This window comes from Manihot esculenta, chromosome 14 (genome assembly GCF_001659605.2).
Source record: "Manihot esculenta cultivar AM560-2 chromosome 14, M.esculenta_v8, whole genome shotgun sequence".
NCBI lineage: Eukaryota > Viridiplantae > Streptophyta > Magnoliopsida > Malpighiales > Euphorbiaceae > Manihot > Manihot esculenta.
Window position 1 is genome coordinate 21,421,911 of NC_035174.2, and position 19,528 is coordinate 21,441,438.

General features: G+C 33.8%; 1 protein-coding gene across 5 annotated transcripts in view; it reads left to right on the forward strand.

The window, feature by feature from the left end:
* The first annotated feature begins 544 nt into the window (after positions 1-544).
* LOC110600384 (DNA ligase 4) overlaps positions 545-19,528 on the forward strand; it is a 65,733-nt gene continuing 46,749 nt past the window's right edge. For 2 of the 5 annotated variants that reach the window (XM_021737232.2, XM_043950031.1), the window contains exons 1-11: positions 545-985; positions 1,595-1,686; positions 6,355-6,440; positions 6,531-6,667; positions 8,330-8,404; positions 11,737-11,828; positions 17,365-17,436; positions 18,162-18,241; positions 18,377-18,414; positions 18,511-18,517; positions 18,757-18,912. In XM_021737232.2, the coding sequence (XP_021592924.2) occupies positions 653-985; positions 1,595-1,686; positions 6,355-6,440; positions 6,531-6,667; positions 8,330-8,404; positions 11,737-11,828; positions 17,365-17,436; positions 18,162-18,241; positions 18,377-18,414; positions 18,511-18,517; positions 18,757-18,912 (1,168 nt within the window). In that variant the 5' untranslated portion in view covers positions 545-652. The remainder of the gene's footprint in view (positions 986-1,594; positions 1,687-6,354; positions 6,441-6,530; positions 6,668-8,329; positions 8,405-11,736; positions 11,829-17,364; positions 17,437-18,161; positions 18,242-18,376; positions 18,415-18,510; positions 18,518-18,756; positions 18,913-19,528) is intronic. The other 3 variants (XM_043950028.1, XM_043950029.1, XM_043950030.1) reach the window with 3 other exon arrangements.

The following is a 19,528-nucleotide window of genomic DNA, read 5'->3' on the forward strand; positions in this document are numbered from 1 at the left end:
AAATAAAGTGTAAAAAATAAACAAATTATTAAAAATCGAAACCAATCAAACAGAACCGAATCGAACCGAATCAAACCGGTTCGGTTCGATTCGGTTTCTGACTAAAATCAGTTCGATTCGGTTTTCATAAACACTAAAATTTCAGTTTTCGGTTTATTCGGTTCGATTCGATTTTGAACCCAACTGATCGAATGCTCACCCCTACCTACATGTTACAGAAAGTGGTGGCATTTGAGTATATTATAATAGAAATAAATTCAATTAAACTCCCTTATTTTTATTTAAGAGCCAAATAAATTTAATTTTATTTTTTTATCAATATAATTTTACTAGAACTAATTATGTCTTGATCTAATACAATATTTTTTAATATTAAAATATTTTTTTTACAATTTAAAATATAAAAAGATTAATATTTTAATTAATATAAAAATTAAAAATGCATAAAAATAATAAATAATTTTTAAAATTATAAAAAATAAAATTTTATTATAAAAAATATATTATATTACGTCAGAATTTATTTAGCTCTCTAAGTGAATAATTGAATTAGCTTTATCTGCGCGCATTGGGCTCCGGCAGTGCTCGCCGTATTCGAATTAAGCGAAGAAGAGCTGAGCAATTTACTACAGTAGAAGCCGCAGGAAAAAAAATGACGGGTGAAACCAAGTTCAGTGTGATGGTGAGTCTATTCGAGTGGATTCAGAAGACAAAATACTCCGCCAAGAAGCGCTCCAAGTTTCGTAAGTTTCTTGACACTTTCTGCAAGCCTGAAGACTACTTCTCCGCAATTCGGTTGATCCTTCCGAGTCTTGACCGAGAGAGGGGCTCTTATGGACTCAAGGAGTCGGTTCTTGCCACCTGCCTCGTCGACGCTCTCGGCCTTTCCAAGGAGTCCCCAGATGCTCTTCGTCTTTTCAATTGGCGGAAAGGAGGCGCCAAGACCGGCGTTAATGCCGGAAATTTCTCTCTCGTCGCCTTCGAGGTGCGAATTTATTTATTTTTGTAAATTACTGATTGAAACTAAGAGTTTATGTTTCAGTTAGGAGAAATCCTTATCATTTGGGTAACTGAACATGATCACTCAATATGGAAATGAAGAAGAAACCCATTCAATTTCTTGGATTATCGGCAAAGAAATTCCTCTAAAATGCTGCAAATGTAGAATAACAAGAATAAACAATAACAAAAATAAATAACTGCTTCAGTAAACAATGGCCCCTTCAAATCCATCCCCAAAATAACCTCGTTTTCTCTCGTCCCAAAGCTTCTGAAGTGAATCTTGTATTTTGCCTATTGCTTTTTATTTGATAGCTTATAGAAGTTCCACTGTCGAAGTTACTGCTTTAGTAGTGGTTTATTATTTTTCTTTTCTCCTCCTTATTAAATTCAATTCTCGAAGTAGAGATTTCCTTTTCTATTCTATTATGATAAATGGTGCTTCAAAAAGTCTTCTAAATCAGATAGCTATAATACTGACTCAATAGTCCATATGTGAATGTGGGACTTCTCCTAAAGTATGCTTAGCACCTAATTCTTTTGTTCAATTTGGCACTCTGTTTTTAACCTTGTCCTATTGCTGCTTGGTAAATAGGTACTCCAATCCAGGCAAGTAATGTCATCAGCTGGGCTAACAATCAAGGAATTGAATGACTTGCTTGATAGGTTGGCTTTAAATGAAAACAGGTATACCATGTTGACTGTTATTATGATACTTTTTCAAAGCGATTTTAATTGTTTAATAGTTCCATGGCCTGAAATCAAAGAAAAAATTTCTATCAAATTACTTGTGATACTAGCTGTTGTGGACTCTTTTTTAGTATTTGATTTATTTTAGGATTAGATTGCTTTATCCTTTATTTTAGGATTAGATTCTTTTATCTTATCTCTTTATTTTCTTTTTCCTTATGACTCCTATCCTAGTAAAATTATGTTAAACAGTAACACTATTCTCTATATATATTGTTGGTAAATCAAAAATAAAATAAGCAGATTTATTTCATTTAAATTGAGATTTGAATTCTCCCTTAACGAGTTCAAAAGGTCAGAGCTCCCTTCATTGAACACACAACAACAACAATTGGGCGAGGAAAGAATCAAGAAAAACCAACGACTTTGGCCTTGGACATTGATTTTATTGTAAACAGACCTGTGACATGATCCATATCTAGGAGACATAACAAATTGGTATTAGAGCCTAGCGTCATGAGAGATCAAAATAATCTATTGCATATCAAACTCTCGGAAGAACATTACCAACAACAATGTTAGGAACAAAGGGAGATTCGAGGATTACTTGAGACCATAGCCAAGCAATTAACTTTGGCCCAAGAGGCTGAACAAAAGAAGAACCAAGAGCCTGAAATGGGAACAGATAGCAGTAGCCAATCAGACTTTCTAAAGAGAACTGAAGATTAGATTGATACTAGACCTGTAACTACAGTAGTATTGGTTATACTAAGCTGGACTTCCTTACTTATTATGGCACAGAGGACCCATTGGGATGGCTGAATTGTTGTGATCAATTTTTCATCAATCAAAGGTCGACAAAGTGGGACTCGCGGCATTTCATTCCATATGATTGGAGAGGCTCAATTATGGATTTTTAAACTAGAACAAGAAGAATCAAGAATAAGTTGGGACACCTTTAAAATTATTCCCACCAGCGCTTTGGACCTCCACTAAGAAACAATCCTTTGGATGAGTTGGCCAACTTGAAACAAACCAGCAGCAAGGAAGAGTACCAACACGAATTTCAGGCTTTGTTAGCAAGGGTACACTCAATCACATGAGCACAACAGGTGGAGATGTTCACAGCTGGATCAATTGAATTGATCAGAATGGATGTGCAACTTCAAAATCCACCCAATCTTGCAACAGCCATGAGCTTAGCAAGGACCTTTGAAAAAAGACAGACTTTGATGCAAAAAGGAGATGTAGGAAATTTTTCACCAACTTAGGTGGGAAATAAACAATATGCACTCTCATTGATGTGAAACCCAAGATCACCTCGTGATCAAGAATCCCGAACACACACTTGACAACAAACGAAGTTTAGATAATTTCAGAAGTTGCTCTACCATACCCTAATCAACAATTGCGATTAGAAACATAGATAATCAAGCGATTCCAGCTTGAGAATGCCATAAGAAATTCTTGATAAGTTAACTAAGTACGGAAAAAACCCATATTAGAATGCCACAAGGTTGAACCTTGATAAATTGTTACACAATGGAGAAGAACCAAAGTTCTAAGAATAAATTCTCATTATAGAGAGAAATATCAATTTCTTCATCCTATTCTCAATAATTCGTGGCTGCTACCTTAAGATTGTTTTTATAGCCTTCAAATCCTAATTGTAGTATAGGAAGGTGTAATTACAATATAGGAAGAGTAACTAGTCAAATAGTCAAATCTAGATTACATTAAATATCCTTTTCCTAAATTGTCTTGGAGAAATCTTTTTCCTAATAGGGCTGCACAAATTTGGCTTCTATTAATTTAAAACAAATCTAATAAAATACTAAAATACCAAAATAACAAAATTGGCCTAAGTACATTTCAGCCATACATGTATTACGCAATCTGAAATTGTGTTTTTGGAGCTTGTGTTCTTGAATTGATGTGGAACCCCAAATTGATAATGCAATCTAAAATCCCAATACATAATAATATCAAGTCACGTGCCAAGATTAATTCCTAAACGTTCTACTACACTCTTGAATAATGAATAAACAGGAACGTAGATAATTAAACAAGAAAACAAGAATGGAATCCCCACGAAGTTACTAACTTCAATAAGATGCCAATTCTTGATGCAACACAAAGTCAAACAAAATTCTTTATAGAATTTTATTAAATCAAGGAAAATAATATTGTTCATAAAATAAGTCTTCCACATATGGTATTTGATATTGGATGATTTAAAAGTTGGTTTTGAGTTTCATAGCTTGCATGTTTAAAGATTCATTGAGCTCTCTTATGCTTCAAATTTTTTATTACTCCTTTATGCATACATCAAGTCCTCCCTCCTCAAGATGATTCGTCCTCGAATCAACAAGCATAATAGTGAGAAAAGGATCGATGTACACATAACCATCTTCACATTGGTTATCCATTTCAACAATTACAGTAGCAACTTGGATTCCTTGGAATTGATCTACTAAAGTGCTTTTTATCTCATCTCCTTAGACTTCTTCAATAGAATAATCTCCACAACTTGAGTGAATATCAATTTCTCGCCCTTGATCAGATTAATGACGTCACAATTGGTGGCTCTTGCATTCTCTTCATAGATGGCTTTATCTAAGATTTTCATAAAAGCATTGAATTCAACTTGAAATTTCTCGAATGAAGCAATGAACTTTGACATCTCTCTCTTTTTTTTACAGAAATATAACTGATTTTTTTTTTGCAAACCAAAACTATGAAATAAATTAAAATAATGAAATAACGAAATAAAAATAAAAATAAACAAAAACAAAAACCAAAATAAAAATTACGAAATAAATAGACATAGATAAATAGGAATTTATCTATCACTGAGTTCTGATACCAATTGATGCGGAACTCAGGATTAACTCGTGATTAAGAACCCCAAACACACACTTGACAACGAATGAGACTTAGATAATTTTCAGAGGCTACTCTATCACACCCTTAATCAACAATTGGGATTAGAAATATAGATAATCAAACAATTCTAGCTTGATAAGTTAACTAAGTATGAAGAAAACCCATATTAGAATGCCCCAAGGTTGAACCTTGATAAGTTACTAAATAATGGAGAAGAACTAAAGTTCTAAGAATAAATTCTCATTATGGAGTGAAATATTAATTTCTTTCATTCTATTCTCAATAATTTGTGGCTGCCGCCTTAAGTGTGTTTTTATAGTCTCGAAATCCTAATTCTAGTGTAGGAAAGTGTAATTACAATATGAGGAAGGTATTTAGTTAAATAGTCAAACCTACATTACATTAAAAATCTTTTTCGTATATTGTCTTAGAGAAATCTTCTTCCCAATAGTTCTGCACGAATTTGGCTTTTAATATAGACCAAATTAATTTAAAACAAATATAATAAAATACTAAAATATTAAAATAATAAAATTGGCTAGATGCATTTTGGCCATACATGCATTACGCGATCTAAAATTGTATTGCGCTTTCACATGTGTTGAAAAGTGTGTTACTTATTTTCTTTTTCTCTTATGCTTCCCAAATATAGTTCTCATTTTACAAGTCTTGAATTAATTGATGATAACTTGATTTCTCATGATTCGAAAGTCCATTCTGAATTTTGGAGCTTGTATTCTTGAAGAATGATTGAGTTTGAAAATTATTGCTCCCTCATGCACACATCACTCATCATCCACTTTACTCCAAAACCAAAGCACCAATACTCGGCAGTGTCTACAGTTAGTCATAACAATAGCACCCAAGGTCCTATGGTAAAGAGATTAACTAAAGGCGAAATGGCAAATAGATGTGTGAAGGGTTAGTTATACAATTGTGATGAATGTTATACTACGGGTCATCAATGTAAGATGTTATTTTGGTTATAAGTCGACGATTGAGGTGATCCAAGTGAAAGCACACCCTGACTGAAGAAGCAATCGGGAGGTTTTAATTTAATGGGCCTTTGAGCTTGAGGACAAGCTCTTTGTCTGGGGGGAGTGATGTTATGGACTCTTTTCTAGTATTTAATTTATTTTAGGATTAGATTGCTAAGCACTTGATTTATTTTAGGATTAGATTGCTTTATCTTATCTCTTTGTTTTCTTATTCCGTAGGACTCCTATCCTAGTATAATTGTGTTAAATAGTAACACTATTCTGTATATATATTGCTGGAAAATCAGAAATAAAATAAACAAATTTATTTCATCAAAATTGAGATCTGAACTCTCTCTTAACGAGTTCAAAAGGCCAGAACGCGATCCGTATCCAGGACATAACACTAGCACATAAAAAATTTACAATAAATTATTGGTATTATTATTATTATTATTATTATCTCTAAATAGCATATTTTGGCTGGCTGTATTGCTCAACATCATTTGTTAGTAGAATAAATAGCTAGATTAAGCATGTCTGCGAATTTTGAAGCATTTGATCCCTTACTTTTGATAAAAAAAATCCCTTTACTTAATGGCATTTACCTGTTTTAAAGGTAAAAAGGTTAAGGATATTATGTAAGTTAAACTTGCATTGAATTTTTGCAATTTTAGCATAGAATTGGAAAGGGGAATAGATGCTTTTAGTTTTTGAAAACACTGTTGACTTTGGACAAAATAGTTAACAGTGAATTATAGCACTAATTCTCTGTTTTTGTCTTTGACAACCATGAGAACAGGGCAGATAAAACTTCAGTGCTTTCCACTCTGATTAAGAAGACAAATGCTCAGGAAATGAAGTGGATTATCATGATAATTCTCAAAGGTACTGACTAGGAACATCCAGGGCTAGTGGAAACTTTTTCTTTTTCCCTTTTTTTTTCTTTTGTTGAAAGCATTTATAAATTTGTTCCAGATTTGAAATTGGGAATTAGTGAAAAGAGCATTTTCCATGAATTTCATCCTGATGCGGAGGACTTGTTTAATGTTACATGTGACTTAAAACTGGTATGTGAAAAGCTGAAGGATCGAAGTCAAAGGCACAAGCGCCAGGTTTGTTTATCCATTCAAAGGTTATATCTACATCATGTTTTCTAGAAAATGTTTTGGATATATTTAAACTTGTAATGTGAATATACATATGATAGTTATAGGTGATTAATGCATGCATAGTTGATATGAAATTCATATATTAATGCCAGTCAATGATTTACAATTGTTGACTTCTTAAAGAGCGTGTTTGGTTTTGGTAGCTAATTACTTTAATCTTTGACTTAAAAATGTACTTGTTAACTTATGAGTTAATTTAAATAAAGTAGTTGGTTGTTAGGTAAATTTACTTTACTTTTAATTAGTTTAAGCCTTTGGTTACTGGGTGCTTAAAGGTAACTTAATTTGTGAAAGTGGCCAGAAAGAGTATATGGTATTTTAAATAATTGAGAGTTTGTTAAATCAAAGATACTGTTGGCAATTTTGAAAATTATTAGGATAATCTAGTCTTCTATTTGGTCTAAGTGTAACTTTAGAATAAGTTACTAGTTTGAAGTAAGTGGCATCTTATGAATTTCTTTAATTTATAATCCAAACCAAACATTATTCTGTTGATAACTTTCTACTTTCAAGAAGGTTTGACCATGAAATCAAATAGCTGTTATATACAGGTATTGACGGGGCCATTACCGGTTGTTATATGTTGGGCCCCGGGATTTGCAATTGTAATGTCCATTATATAATGATAATGGCTGTTACCAACCGTGACCAATAATTAAGCTCTTCAAACTTTTACTTTCTACATAATTATTTTAGAATATAAATTAATTAATATTAATGATGTTTAAGAATGATAGATTTATAATCTTTATTTGATTTATTTATGCTTATTATGTAGTTGTGTATCTTAATCTTACTTATATCTAACAATATCTATTCATTTCATGAACTTTACAAGATTTTCAAAAAAGTTAAGCGTGTAGCACTCTATTTTCCAGTTTTGTCCCTTTGTTAAGTTTCAAGGTTGTACAGTCTGTTATGAATACATCAACATTTTCTTGTTTAGGTGACTAGTATGTTAAGGATATTGTTAAGAACGATCAGCATTTTGTAAGAATTTCAGGGAATGGTAACAATTTTTTTTGAATAAGCACTAAAAATTAAGGTTATCCTGTATGTGAAAATATAATTATGATAGGCCCTTACATTATCTTAATGTTAAATCCAAATTCAAATAGGCTCAGGTAATAAGATAGTAATTAAACTTGGAGGAAATATAAATTGGAAAAGGAGATATTATAAAAAATTAAAAGGAGAAATGAGGGAAGTTTGAAGTTGAATCTTACTTGGAGTATGAATCTCACCAAGACTCGTTTTGTGGATTTTCTTGTGCCTATAGAAGGAGATTCCTTTGTTGCAAATTATGTCTCAATTAGAGAGAATTATCTTACTGACGGAAGTTTGTTTTTATTCATATGCTGCATAATATTGTCAGAGGTGCAATAATTGTTGTGAGGGTAGCAAAGTTATCTTCTTGCATGAGCTAGAGTGAAGTAGCCTAACTTGAGTTTTGTGGGTTTGTGAGTGTGTTTGATAATTACATTAGTGGTTGTAACTATTATTTTTTTATGAATTTGTTTAATGGAATAAGCTTTTGCTGAACCGTTGTAAATTCTATCTTCTTTATTTATTGGGTCATTTTCATTACACTTCATTATTTTTCAGGATATTGAGGTTGGGAAGGCTGTGCGCCCTCAACTAGCTATGAGAGTTAGTGATGCGCAATCTGCATGGAAAAAGGTTTTTGTTTTGCCATGGTTCTTTTTCTCTTTCTTTTGGTCACATCTGCTTGAATAAATAATTTGTCCAACTCAACCAAGAAGCCAAGTAAAATATGGTGCTATCAATATTTTTTTTTATTTAGCAGAAAAACTGAAATATATATTCAAATAAGTTTGACTAGATATGCAACATATTGAAACTTTCATCATCTGAATACCTATTTATTGAAAGAAATTGTATTTTTGTAATTTGTAATTGATATACTAATTCATTGAATGCATTATCTAGTAATAGCAACTCAGTACACTTGTGGCAAGCATACACGTACAACCTTTGTTTCTTTTCAAATGGGCTATGGCACAAATGAAAGCTACAAGAGTGGCTTATTGCAGTTAGCCTTTGGAAAAGAAAACAAGGGAATAAGAAGAAAAAAAGAGCATTATGTCCTCCTTTTCTCTCTCTTAGCATGTCTTTCATCTCTTTTTGTTATATGCTTAGTTGCATGCCATCGTCTTCTATTTCTTAAAACAATTGTTTATGGATTATTGTCTAGGAAATAGTAGTAAGATTGTGTTACTATCAATCACTGAAGTCACCATAACATGATAGTTAATAATGCAATGTCTTTTTAAAATTCTGTTGTCTGAAAATAGAATTAAAAATCCTGAATTTAAGTATCTAGCTATTTCAAAATTGCTATGAGTTGTCTAATATTTTAAAATTTGACTAAAACCAATTAAAGAGTTCTTGAACTGTTATTTTTCCTTGTAATGTTGAAAGGGAAAATTATATTTCATTCATTAAAAATAAAGAATATATATGCACCTTGAAGAATAACCACCCTAATTGGTGCGTTGTATAATCCCTAAATAATGTAATTCCTAAAATTTTGCTATCCTAAATAGGAATACATATGATATAAGTTGATTTTCCCATATTATAACACTCTCTTTCAAGCTGGAGTTTAAATATTTGACATGCCCAGCTTATTACAATTATATTCAACTCTAGCTCCATACAAAACTTTAGTAATGATGTCTCCTAAGTTCTAACTGCCTTCAATTTATAACATAACCTGTGGAAATGAACTTCCCTTGAATTTTGTCATGAAGAAAGTGAAAATTAATATCAATATGTTCGGTTAGTTCATAGAACACTAGGCTAGGTGTAATATGATCAGTAATTTGATTGTCACACGCTAACTTTATTGATAATGAAAACTTAAAACCGACATAATTCAATAATGGGTACATCTGGATTATCTCACATAATGATTGTCCCATAGCCTGTACTCCATTTCTGCACTAGATCGAGAAATCACATTCTGCTTCTTATTGCTCTGTGGCGTTGAATTTCCTTTCAACAAAGACACAATATTCAGCAGTAGATCTTTTATCAGGTTGTGATCCTGCCTATTCTACATTTGAAAAAACTCAATATTAGAGTGACTAAGATTTGAATACAACAAACCTACTTGGAGATCCTTACAAATAGCAAGAGGTTTGGTCTAAAGCTGTCCAATGATTAAATGTTGGGGAAGACATGAACTCAATGACAACAATGACAGAGCATGCAATTTCAGGATGATCACCGCAAGATAATTTAATTTTCCAACTAATCTTTTGTACCTGTTAGAATTTTCAAATGATTCACCATCATCTTTTGTAAGTTGCAATTGGGAGTCATGGATGCACTATATGGTTTAGCACTCAATTCCTATCTCTATTAACAAGTCAAGGACATATATTCTTTTAGACAAAAATATCTTTCTTGTATCATGACACTTTAATCCCTAAGAAATAATTCAACAATGACACAAATAGAAGCTCAAAAAATACAATATCTAAAATTGAGCACGAGAACAAGAGTAATAGTACCAGAATAGACCAGAAACGGAGGATCCAAATTCCAAACACTGTAGTAGTGAAAATAAGCTAGTACTCCATGGACTTGCCAAATGGGTAGCAGCTTGTTGGGCTAGAGTCCCCATGTTAGGTCGATTGGAATAGAAGAAGCTCGAGCAAAATACGGCATTGGAAACCCCTTGCATCAATGCATGGATTTATGGCATCTAGAAAAAAAAGGATGTGTGGTGGCTTTGGTGATAGACATCGGGAGATGGCCAGTTGGTGGTTGGCGCTCCTTTGGGCTAGGTGGTGACGTCAAAGTGTAGCGCCCGTTGTTGGACTAAACCCAACACCTCATAGTACGAGTTGACAACAACCATGCATCACCTGTGTGTATGATCCTGGAGGCACCCCTCTTTTTCAAGAGGATTCACATCATGTTAAGACCTAGTAAGGTTATTCTCTTTGCATTGAATTAAACCATATGCTCCACCACTGTTGAGGGTACTTGTTAATTCCTTTGAGTTTTATTCTTGCAAACATACTCTATCATTGGAAGTCTTCTTCCTCAATGGCGAAGTAAGACCAAACTCAAGAGCTTATTACCATAGATTGGAACAAATTGATAGGATTTCCTTTTTACATTCCCATGTTCTCTTGTGTGGTGACATGGGGTGAAAAAGGAGAGAGAGGGATGGGGTTTTTCATACACCCTAGAGTAATCTCCTTAGTCCTTGATTAGTGTAGCATATAGATACTTAAAATAATGTGATTCCTGAGATTATGCTATTGTGGTTGACTTTCCCATATTATTACATTCCTTTTGGATATTGAGCCTCAAACTGAAGGCGTGTTTTCAACTATTTGGTATTATGATATTTAACCAATATAACATCAGAAATAAAATGTTGTATTGATACTTATAAAAAGTTGATGACACTTTGAAGTGTATAAAAAAGAAAAGAAATGCATACTATTTCTTGTTGATGTTACAAGAAAGAAAGTAAAAGAAGAAAAAAGATTGGGGGAGGTCGAGGAAGTCAGTTTGTTATGTGGTGTTGTTTTCATAGCAAATAATGTGATGTTCCTTGAATGTTTTTAGGTTGTTTAAACTAATGGGTTCAGTAAAGCACACTTTGCAAGGGTTGAATAGCAAAAATCACACGTAGTTTAGGGGCTTTTTTGTGGTTCTACGATCAAATTTTTATTTTTATAGTCCTTGTCATTGTTAATTTTTTCTCATAAATACATGCATGTGTGTAGAAGTAGAGCACACAAGTGCATGGTATAGATATGCTTAGGGGCTTTTTCTTGTGGTTTTAGCATCAAATTTTATGTTTATAATCCTTGTCATTGTTAAAATTTTCTCATACATACATGCACGTGTGTAGAAACATATAGGTGCATGGAATAGATACATGTGTGTACATTACGTATATGTTGTGCTTTCCTTTATTTGCTTTACTTCTACTGGTTTAATATACTTCACCTTATTCTGAATAGCTTCATGTAAAGGAAGTGGTTATGGAATGCAAATTTGATGGTGACCGCATCCAAATACATAAGAATGGGGGAGAGATACACTACTTTTCAAGGTAGGCTCAACTTGTTTCTTAAAATTCCACATTATTATTATTATTTTTTTTATCAATTTTATAGGTGATTGCACCAAATGCATAAGAATTTGCGAAGGCAAAACTTTTGAGAATTGGTATAACTTGTTTCCTTGAATTGAATTTTGGTATTTCTCTTCCTTTCTCTCTCTCTCTCTCTCTCTCCCTCACTCTTTTTTTTTTTTTTTTTTTTTTCAATCTCTCTCTCTCTCTCTCCCTTTCTTAGTTATTTGCAGCTAACAAGCTATATTGCAGCATCAACATTTGCTTTGGCTTAGCCTGTTGATATTTCTTAAGATTTTGAGAGAATTTCTAAATCTATTTGCATTTTTGACTTGATTCTTACAAATACTTTACATGCTAATTTATACACATTACACAAAGAATTCCAACAAAATGGGAAACAAGTAGTTATAATTTGAAGAATTTTGGAGAATTTTAGAGTATTCTTGTATTTCACTTTTGATCTTTATAAGTGATTTATATTACTATTTATATACAAAGAATTACGACTAAAAAGAAAGTAAGTAATCAAATAATTACAGAGATAATTAAGGATCATAATTTATACCTAGAATTTGTAATCAAATCAAATCATATCACTAGAAATCAGCAAATAAGTCAACACTCCCCTCAAGTTGGTGCATAGATATCGCACTTACGCAACTTGCAAATCAGATTATGGTAGGTTCTATTGTTGAGCCCTTTAGTAAACATATCCACAAGCTGCCCAGTAGAAGTCTAATTTTTCTTTAATAAAGTGCCGATCAATCTCATTGTGCTTCGTTCAGTCATGTTGAACTAGATTTTGTGCTATAATCACAATACAAAGTTATCTTGTCTCTCTCTCAGGTAATCTCAACTCCAATAACTTCTGCAACTACAAAAGTTCACACACGCCTTAGGTCATTGCTCTGCATTTTGCTTTAGCACTTGACCAAGCAACAACATTTGACCGAGCAACAGTACTTGATTGAGCAACAACACTTTGTCTTTTGCTCCTTGAGTGACAAGCTTCCCTCCCACAATTGTGCACAATTGTGCAGTAGCTAGAGGTTGATCTCCTGTCACCGAGAGATCCTACCCAATTTGCATCTATAAAAGTTTCAACTCGGAGGTGACCATATTTGGAGTAAAGAAGCCCTTTTCCTGGCGTAGACTTTACGTATCTCAAGATGCGAAATACAGCCAGTATATGAGTCTTGCAAGGGTCATGCATAAATTGGCTGACTAAGCTAATAACATAGGTTATATCTGGTCAAGTGTGTGACAGATGAATCAATTTCTCTACCAATATCTGGTATCTTCTAATATCCACAGACTCACCAACTCCTACTTGCATCTTGTGATTACTTTTACACCCCAACATATCAGTTTCTTTCAAAAGATCTAAGAATGTATTTTTTTTGGAAAATAAAGATCCCTTTTTCTGATCTGGCCACCTTAATACCTAAGAAATATTGAAACTTTCCTAGATCTTTGATTTCAAATTCTTGAGCCAACAATCTTTTTAGTTGAGCCATTTTCTCTTTGTCATCATCTGTCACCACTATATCATCAACATACACAATAACAAGGGTGATCTTACCCTTGTGAAGTTTAATAAACAATTTGATCAACATTGCTCTATTGGTAACCAAAGGATATCATGGCTCCACTAAACCTGTCAAATCAAACTCTGGGAGATTGTTTCAGCCTATACAAAACCTTTTTTTAATTTGCACACATTTCCTTGTATTTTCTCATTAGCAAATTCGGGAGCGATCTCCATGAACACTTCTTCCTCTAAATCTCTATGGAGAAATGCATTCTTCACATCAACCTGTTGTAAGTCCCAGTCTAAGATGGCTGCACAAGATAACAGGACTCTGATTGACTTCATATTTGCTACTGGGGCAAATGTCTCTTGATAATTCATTCTATAGGTTTGGGTGAAACCTTTAGCAATCAATCTGGCCTTAAACAGTTCAATTTTACCATCAGCTTTGTGTTTCACTGTGAATACCCACTTACGGCCAACTAGTTTCTTCCCAGGTGGGAGAGAGACAAGCTCTCATGTCTCATTTTTTGTTAGTGCTTTCATGTCTTTAACCCTTGCTCCCTTCCATTTAGAATCTCAGAGAGCTTCCTTCCAATCCTGTGGAATAGGCAGAAGAAATATATAAGGCAAAAATTCTATAGGAGGGAGACAAGGATTCATAACAAAGTTAGAAATAGGGTGTTTTTTTACAAGATCTGACAACTTTTCTTTGTGCAATAGGTTTATCTAAATCATTGGAGTATTCAAGAGTTGTGGGTGATTCACCAGACGAAGAGGAAGATTCTTGACTCTGAGTTGACTGCATAATAGCTTTTTCTGCTTGTCTCTCCTTGAATACCTCCTCAAATCAAACTTATCCAAACGTCCAATTCTCTCGCCTTGATTAGACGTCTCCCGCTGTCTATTGAAACTCTCCCTTTGAACCAAATCATTTAGAATCACAGAATTCGGAATCACAGTTTCTTGTTCATTATTCTCCTCTTGAGGAGGTTGAGTGGATGGTACTGAAGTAGGGTTCAGTTTTTTTGAAGGTAACATCCATACTCACAAAATATTTTCTAGATGGAGAGTGATAATACTTGTATCCCTTCTGTGTCAAAAAATACCCAACAAATACACATTTAAGGGTCTTGGGGTCTAACTTTTTTGCCTTCCTAGTATGGACAAAGCAAACACATCCAAATACTTTTGGTGGAACATTCTTCCTTGTAGAACATCCAAAGGACTCATAAAGTTAATGGCCTTGAGGGGCATTCGATTGATAAGATAAGCAAATACAAAGATTGTATTTCCCCAACATGCTTTGGATAGATTCATGGTGAACAAATGAGATCAAGTTACTTCCAATAGATACCTGTTTTTCCTTTCAACAACCCCATTTTGTGCACTAGTATAAGGACAAATTGTTTGGTGTACTATCCCATTGGACTCCAAATAAGCAGAAAACCTACCATCTATATATTCTCTTCCATTATCAGTTCTCAAAATTTCCACTTCAGTATCAAATTGAGTACAAATCATCTTGTGAAAGGATCGAAAACAAGAAAAGGCATCATTTTTAGCTTTAATCAAATATACCGAAGTAATCCGAGTGCAACAATCAATAAAAGTGACAAACCATCGATTACCATATAAGGAGACAGTTTGAGTAGGCCTCCAAACATTAGAATGAATATTCACAAAAGGAATTTGGCTTTTATTATGATTCGAAGGATAGGAGATTCTAGTGTGCGTAGCATACTCACATGCATCACAAAATAAAGAACCAAATTGAGTTCTAGCAAACAAACTAGGATAAAGTTTTTCTAAGATGAAAAATAATGGATGCCATAATCGTCTGTGCCACTGCATTATTTCCTGATTGACATCCTTATTTTCTCCAAAACAGGATTGAGATACTGTAGGACCTGGATCACCTTCCAAGATGTATAAATCATCATGCAGTCTACCATTGCCAATCATATTCCACGTGAGAAGGTATTGAATAACACAAAGATCAGAAAAGAATTCAATTTTACAGTTAAGAGCATTGGTGATAGCACTGACAGATAAAAGGTTGATAGGAAAATGAGAAACATGAAGGACAAATTATAATTTAATATTGGGTGCACAAATAACAGAACCTGTTCCGGAGGTAGGAGTAAAAGAGCCATTAGCAATTTTGATATTATCTTTGGTTAGAGAAGGAAAATAATTGAGAAGGCCTTTAGAAGGATTTTGTGTGGTCATGTTGAACCAGATTTTGTGTTATTGAATTTTGATCAAACTTTTTGAGTATAATTTGCAGTGAAGGATTATCGTTACTTGGAACAGAACCCCCTTTTCTTCTGCCATGGTAAAAAGAAAGCAACAAAGGAAAGCAAAAGGTGAAAAAGGTGGCTGCCCAATAACAAGTAACCCAATCCAACACCAATCCGATCAAGTAGCCCCAGTAACAGGTCGGAAAAAGCTGAGGAAGCCGTCACTAGTGACTGGGCAGGCGAAATTCAACAAGAAATAGGGAGACGCGCTGGCACAGGTGGCTCATGCACTCTGATAACGGTCACCAGAATGTGAGGGTTGGCCGGCGAGGGGGGGGGGGAGCGACATTGCTGGGATCGACAGTGAGAAGAAAGGAGGCCCCTAGTTATGGTAGTAACAATTCAGTAGCTTAGGGTTTCAGAATCCCTAAAATTCAAATTGATTTAAATTGAAACACTAAAATGAGGTTTAGGGCTTTGATGCCATGAAGATTTTGGGAGAATTTTTGAATGTATTTATATTTCTAACTTGATTCTTACAAATACTTTACATGCGAATTTCGACACAAAGAATTCAAACAATAAAGGAAACAAATAATTACAAATAATTAGAAATCTCCTTCAATAGCCTAGAAGCAGCATACAATCAACCAATCGAAGCTAAATAGTCGACAATTTCAAATCTTGCTTATTGGGATGTGTTTGGCATTTTTCTATGTCTTCTCTAGTTTTTCATGTACGAAAACTTTTGCTTTGTTCACCTAATCTCCTAGGGATATGTGGGGAGGGTTCTTTTTTGCCCTTAGTATTCATCTATTGAGCTCTCCCAAGTCCAATCAACATAAATTATTATTTTCATTATCAATGCCTTAAACACCATACTTAGAACTCAAATTTTAAAAACTGCATCATGAAAGAGGCATTTTCTCTTTAAAATTTTACTTTGTGTCTTCGTAGGACCAAAGATGCTTTGGAGATTCTTGATCTTTTATTATGTTTAAAAATAAATAACTTGGGTGGCTAAGCACAAAACTCTTTCTGAACTATTCGAAGTTGCCATATCAGAGAATAATGTTATTGCAGTTGTTGAGTTTGCTAGACATTAACTAACTAGGATTTGGCTTCGATTGAGATGGTAGAAAGAATGGAATTGCACTTTAGATAGCTCGAATCTGAGGTTTTATAGTTCGCCTAAATAGAGTCAAGGCTTTAACTTGGTTTCTAGGTTTGGTAAATAAAGCTAGGGGCTAATGGATGATCATAATGGCCATGGAGATGATCGGCATGTCATTATTGTTGTAAATGCTTCTAGATTGAGACAATAAGGGAGAGTTCAATTAAGACTTTGTTACTGTGAAAGTACAGGAGAGCAATTAGGACTTTGTTATTGTTGAAGGAGAGAGAGAATAAGATCTAAGAGAAAGAAGATAAGATATAAGCCATGGTACTTTAGGAAATAAAAATGATAAATTTAGGTTTTGGCAAAAGCAGTTTTGGTTTTGCTAATAATTTTTACCTTTGTCGTTTATCAATAGTTTGTTTAATTAGGAACAAATATGTTTAATTATTTGTTGAAATTTGAACCATTAAGTATCTAGAACATCTGTATTGCCGAGAATGATAATATTCTCGTTTTGCAAATGTGAAGCTTCAGTTACAATAGTTCATAGAATTCAATCTCTGAGAACTGGTGAACTGCTCAACTTGACGTGCTTCGTTGATACCATCACTCGTGCAGGAACTTCCTTGATCACTCTGAATATGGACATGGAATGTCAGGCATTATTACTCAAAATGTTCTGGCAGATAGGTAAGCCTCCATGGTATTATTGTTATTACTATTATTATTTTTAAATTTATGTTTTGATCTATCTTATTTTTGCTGGCTTTTCCTTTTTTATTTTTTTATTGCTTATTCGTTCAATTTCAATACACATTGGGAATAACTAAGGGTGGTCATGGGCTGGTCTGGCTCTGGCCGTTCCGGTTCAAGGTTCAGGAGGACTGGAACTGGATTGCTTTTTAGCTTTGGTCCAGTTTTAGTTTTGAGGAGATTCAGTGATTGAATTTTTTTTTTTTCAAAGAAAAAATCTGATTTGGCCCGAAACTGGATTGAATCAGTCAGTTCCAGCTGCTTCAAGACCGGTCTTGGTATATTTAGTTCCGATCTAGTTTTGATTTTCGGTTGGACCTGCCTTGCTTCCAAAACAGACTGCTAGGTCAAGGAATAACTGGAAATTTTTTTTGCAGATTTGGGGTGTTCTGCTCCTCTTTCTCATAATTTCAACTTCCTAATATTGAGTCTCAGCGTATAGTCAAATAAGTTTTATGTTATGAGTTTAGCTTTTCTATGTATTTTATACACATCACATATGCCATGAGTATTTATGTGTAACAATTCCCTAAATGAAACCAGAGAATAATTGGGATCGTATATTTAGTTAGTTATCTTATGAATGACTCATCATAATGCTTTTAGAAGTTCTGAGCTATTTATCTGGTCTTTACTAATTGTTGTTTACTGATGTCATATAGGTGTATACTAGATGGAGAAATGTTGGTTTGGGATTCTTCTTCGAATCGATTTGCTGAGTTTGGTTCAAATCAGGAAATAGGTTACTAAAAATTTTCAATTGAATCCATTCAAACACCCCGCCCATCCCCACTTTCCTCTTTTTTTTTTTTTTCATAAAAAAATTTTCCACTTTCTTTCTTTATGCTTACTTATAACTCCAAATTTTCATTTGCAGCAAAGGCAGCAAGGGATGGACTTGATAGCCATAGACAGGTTTTTAATTATTATTATTATTTTCTTGTTTATCTCCTTGTCGCTATTTTAGAAACCACCGTTTTGTAATTTAATATATGTGCTATTCATGTGTAGTTGTGCTGTATCCTTTGTGTATGAGCCAATTTAAAGTGTAGGTGCCATGTAGCTCGTCAAATGCTTTAAGTTGGAAGTGTAATTGGGCTACATTTGGTAAGGCATAATTTAGTAGAAGAATTTTCCATTACGTTTCAGTGGAACAATGAAATATTTGATTACATTACATTTTCATTATGCATTGCCAAATGCAGCCCTAATTCATTTCATCCTCTGGATTCAGTTTACCTTGATGTTATCTCCTAGATGTTGCTTTTGATATCCTTTATGTTGGAGATACTAGTGTCATTCACCAAAGCTTGCGGGAAAGACATGATCTTCTCCGAAAATTTGTGAGGCCTTTGAAGGGTAGGTTAGAGATTCTTGTACCTGATGGGGGTCTCAATGATCGTCGTCTTCCTGGTAAAGTATATCAAATTTACAATTATATTTTATCAATGATCGCAATTGGTTTTCTCTTGTTTTTGACCTTTAATTTTTCTGAACATTACATTTGTAATAATATCATCATTGTTACGAAATAGAACTGTTGGAATGTGCTTTCTCTATAATGTATTATGGGGTCACTTGTTTTAGGTTGCTTTGTTTTGTTGGAATAAATTAAATTTGGGTCAGACCTAACTCATCTCAAAAACTAGCTCAAGAGGGAGTGCCTAAGACCCTTATAGGGGCACTTTTGTTGAGTTCTGCTTTTCTCTAGCTCAACTTCTTTGGCTGCCAATCGAGATGCCAGTATAGATATTTTTGCATATTTTTGTGCTTTTCTAACTCTCTCACGTGTAGTAGCTGAACGACTCAACACTTGTCTGCTACTACCACCAGCATCAAATCTAGATCCAGTTTCTTTCTAAATTCATTTTCTTTCAATTGTCTCATGCTCGCCCGTCTCGCTATTTCCATTTCGATGTCCTCCTCTTCATCATCATCATCATCTTCAATTCTATTTATATTCATAATTTCTTCTTCTAATTCTCTCTTTTTTCTTTATCCTTTTTAGCCAATTAGTATTTTTTTAGAA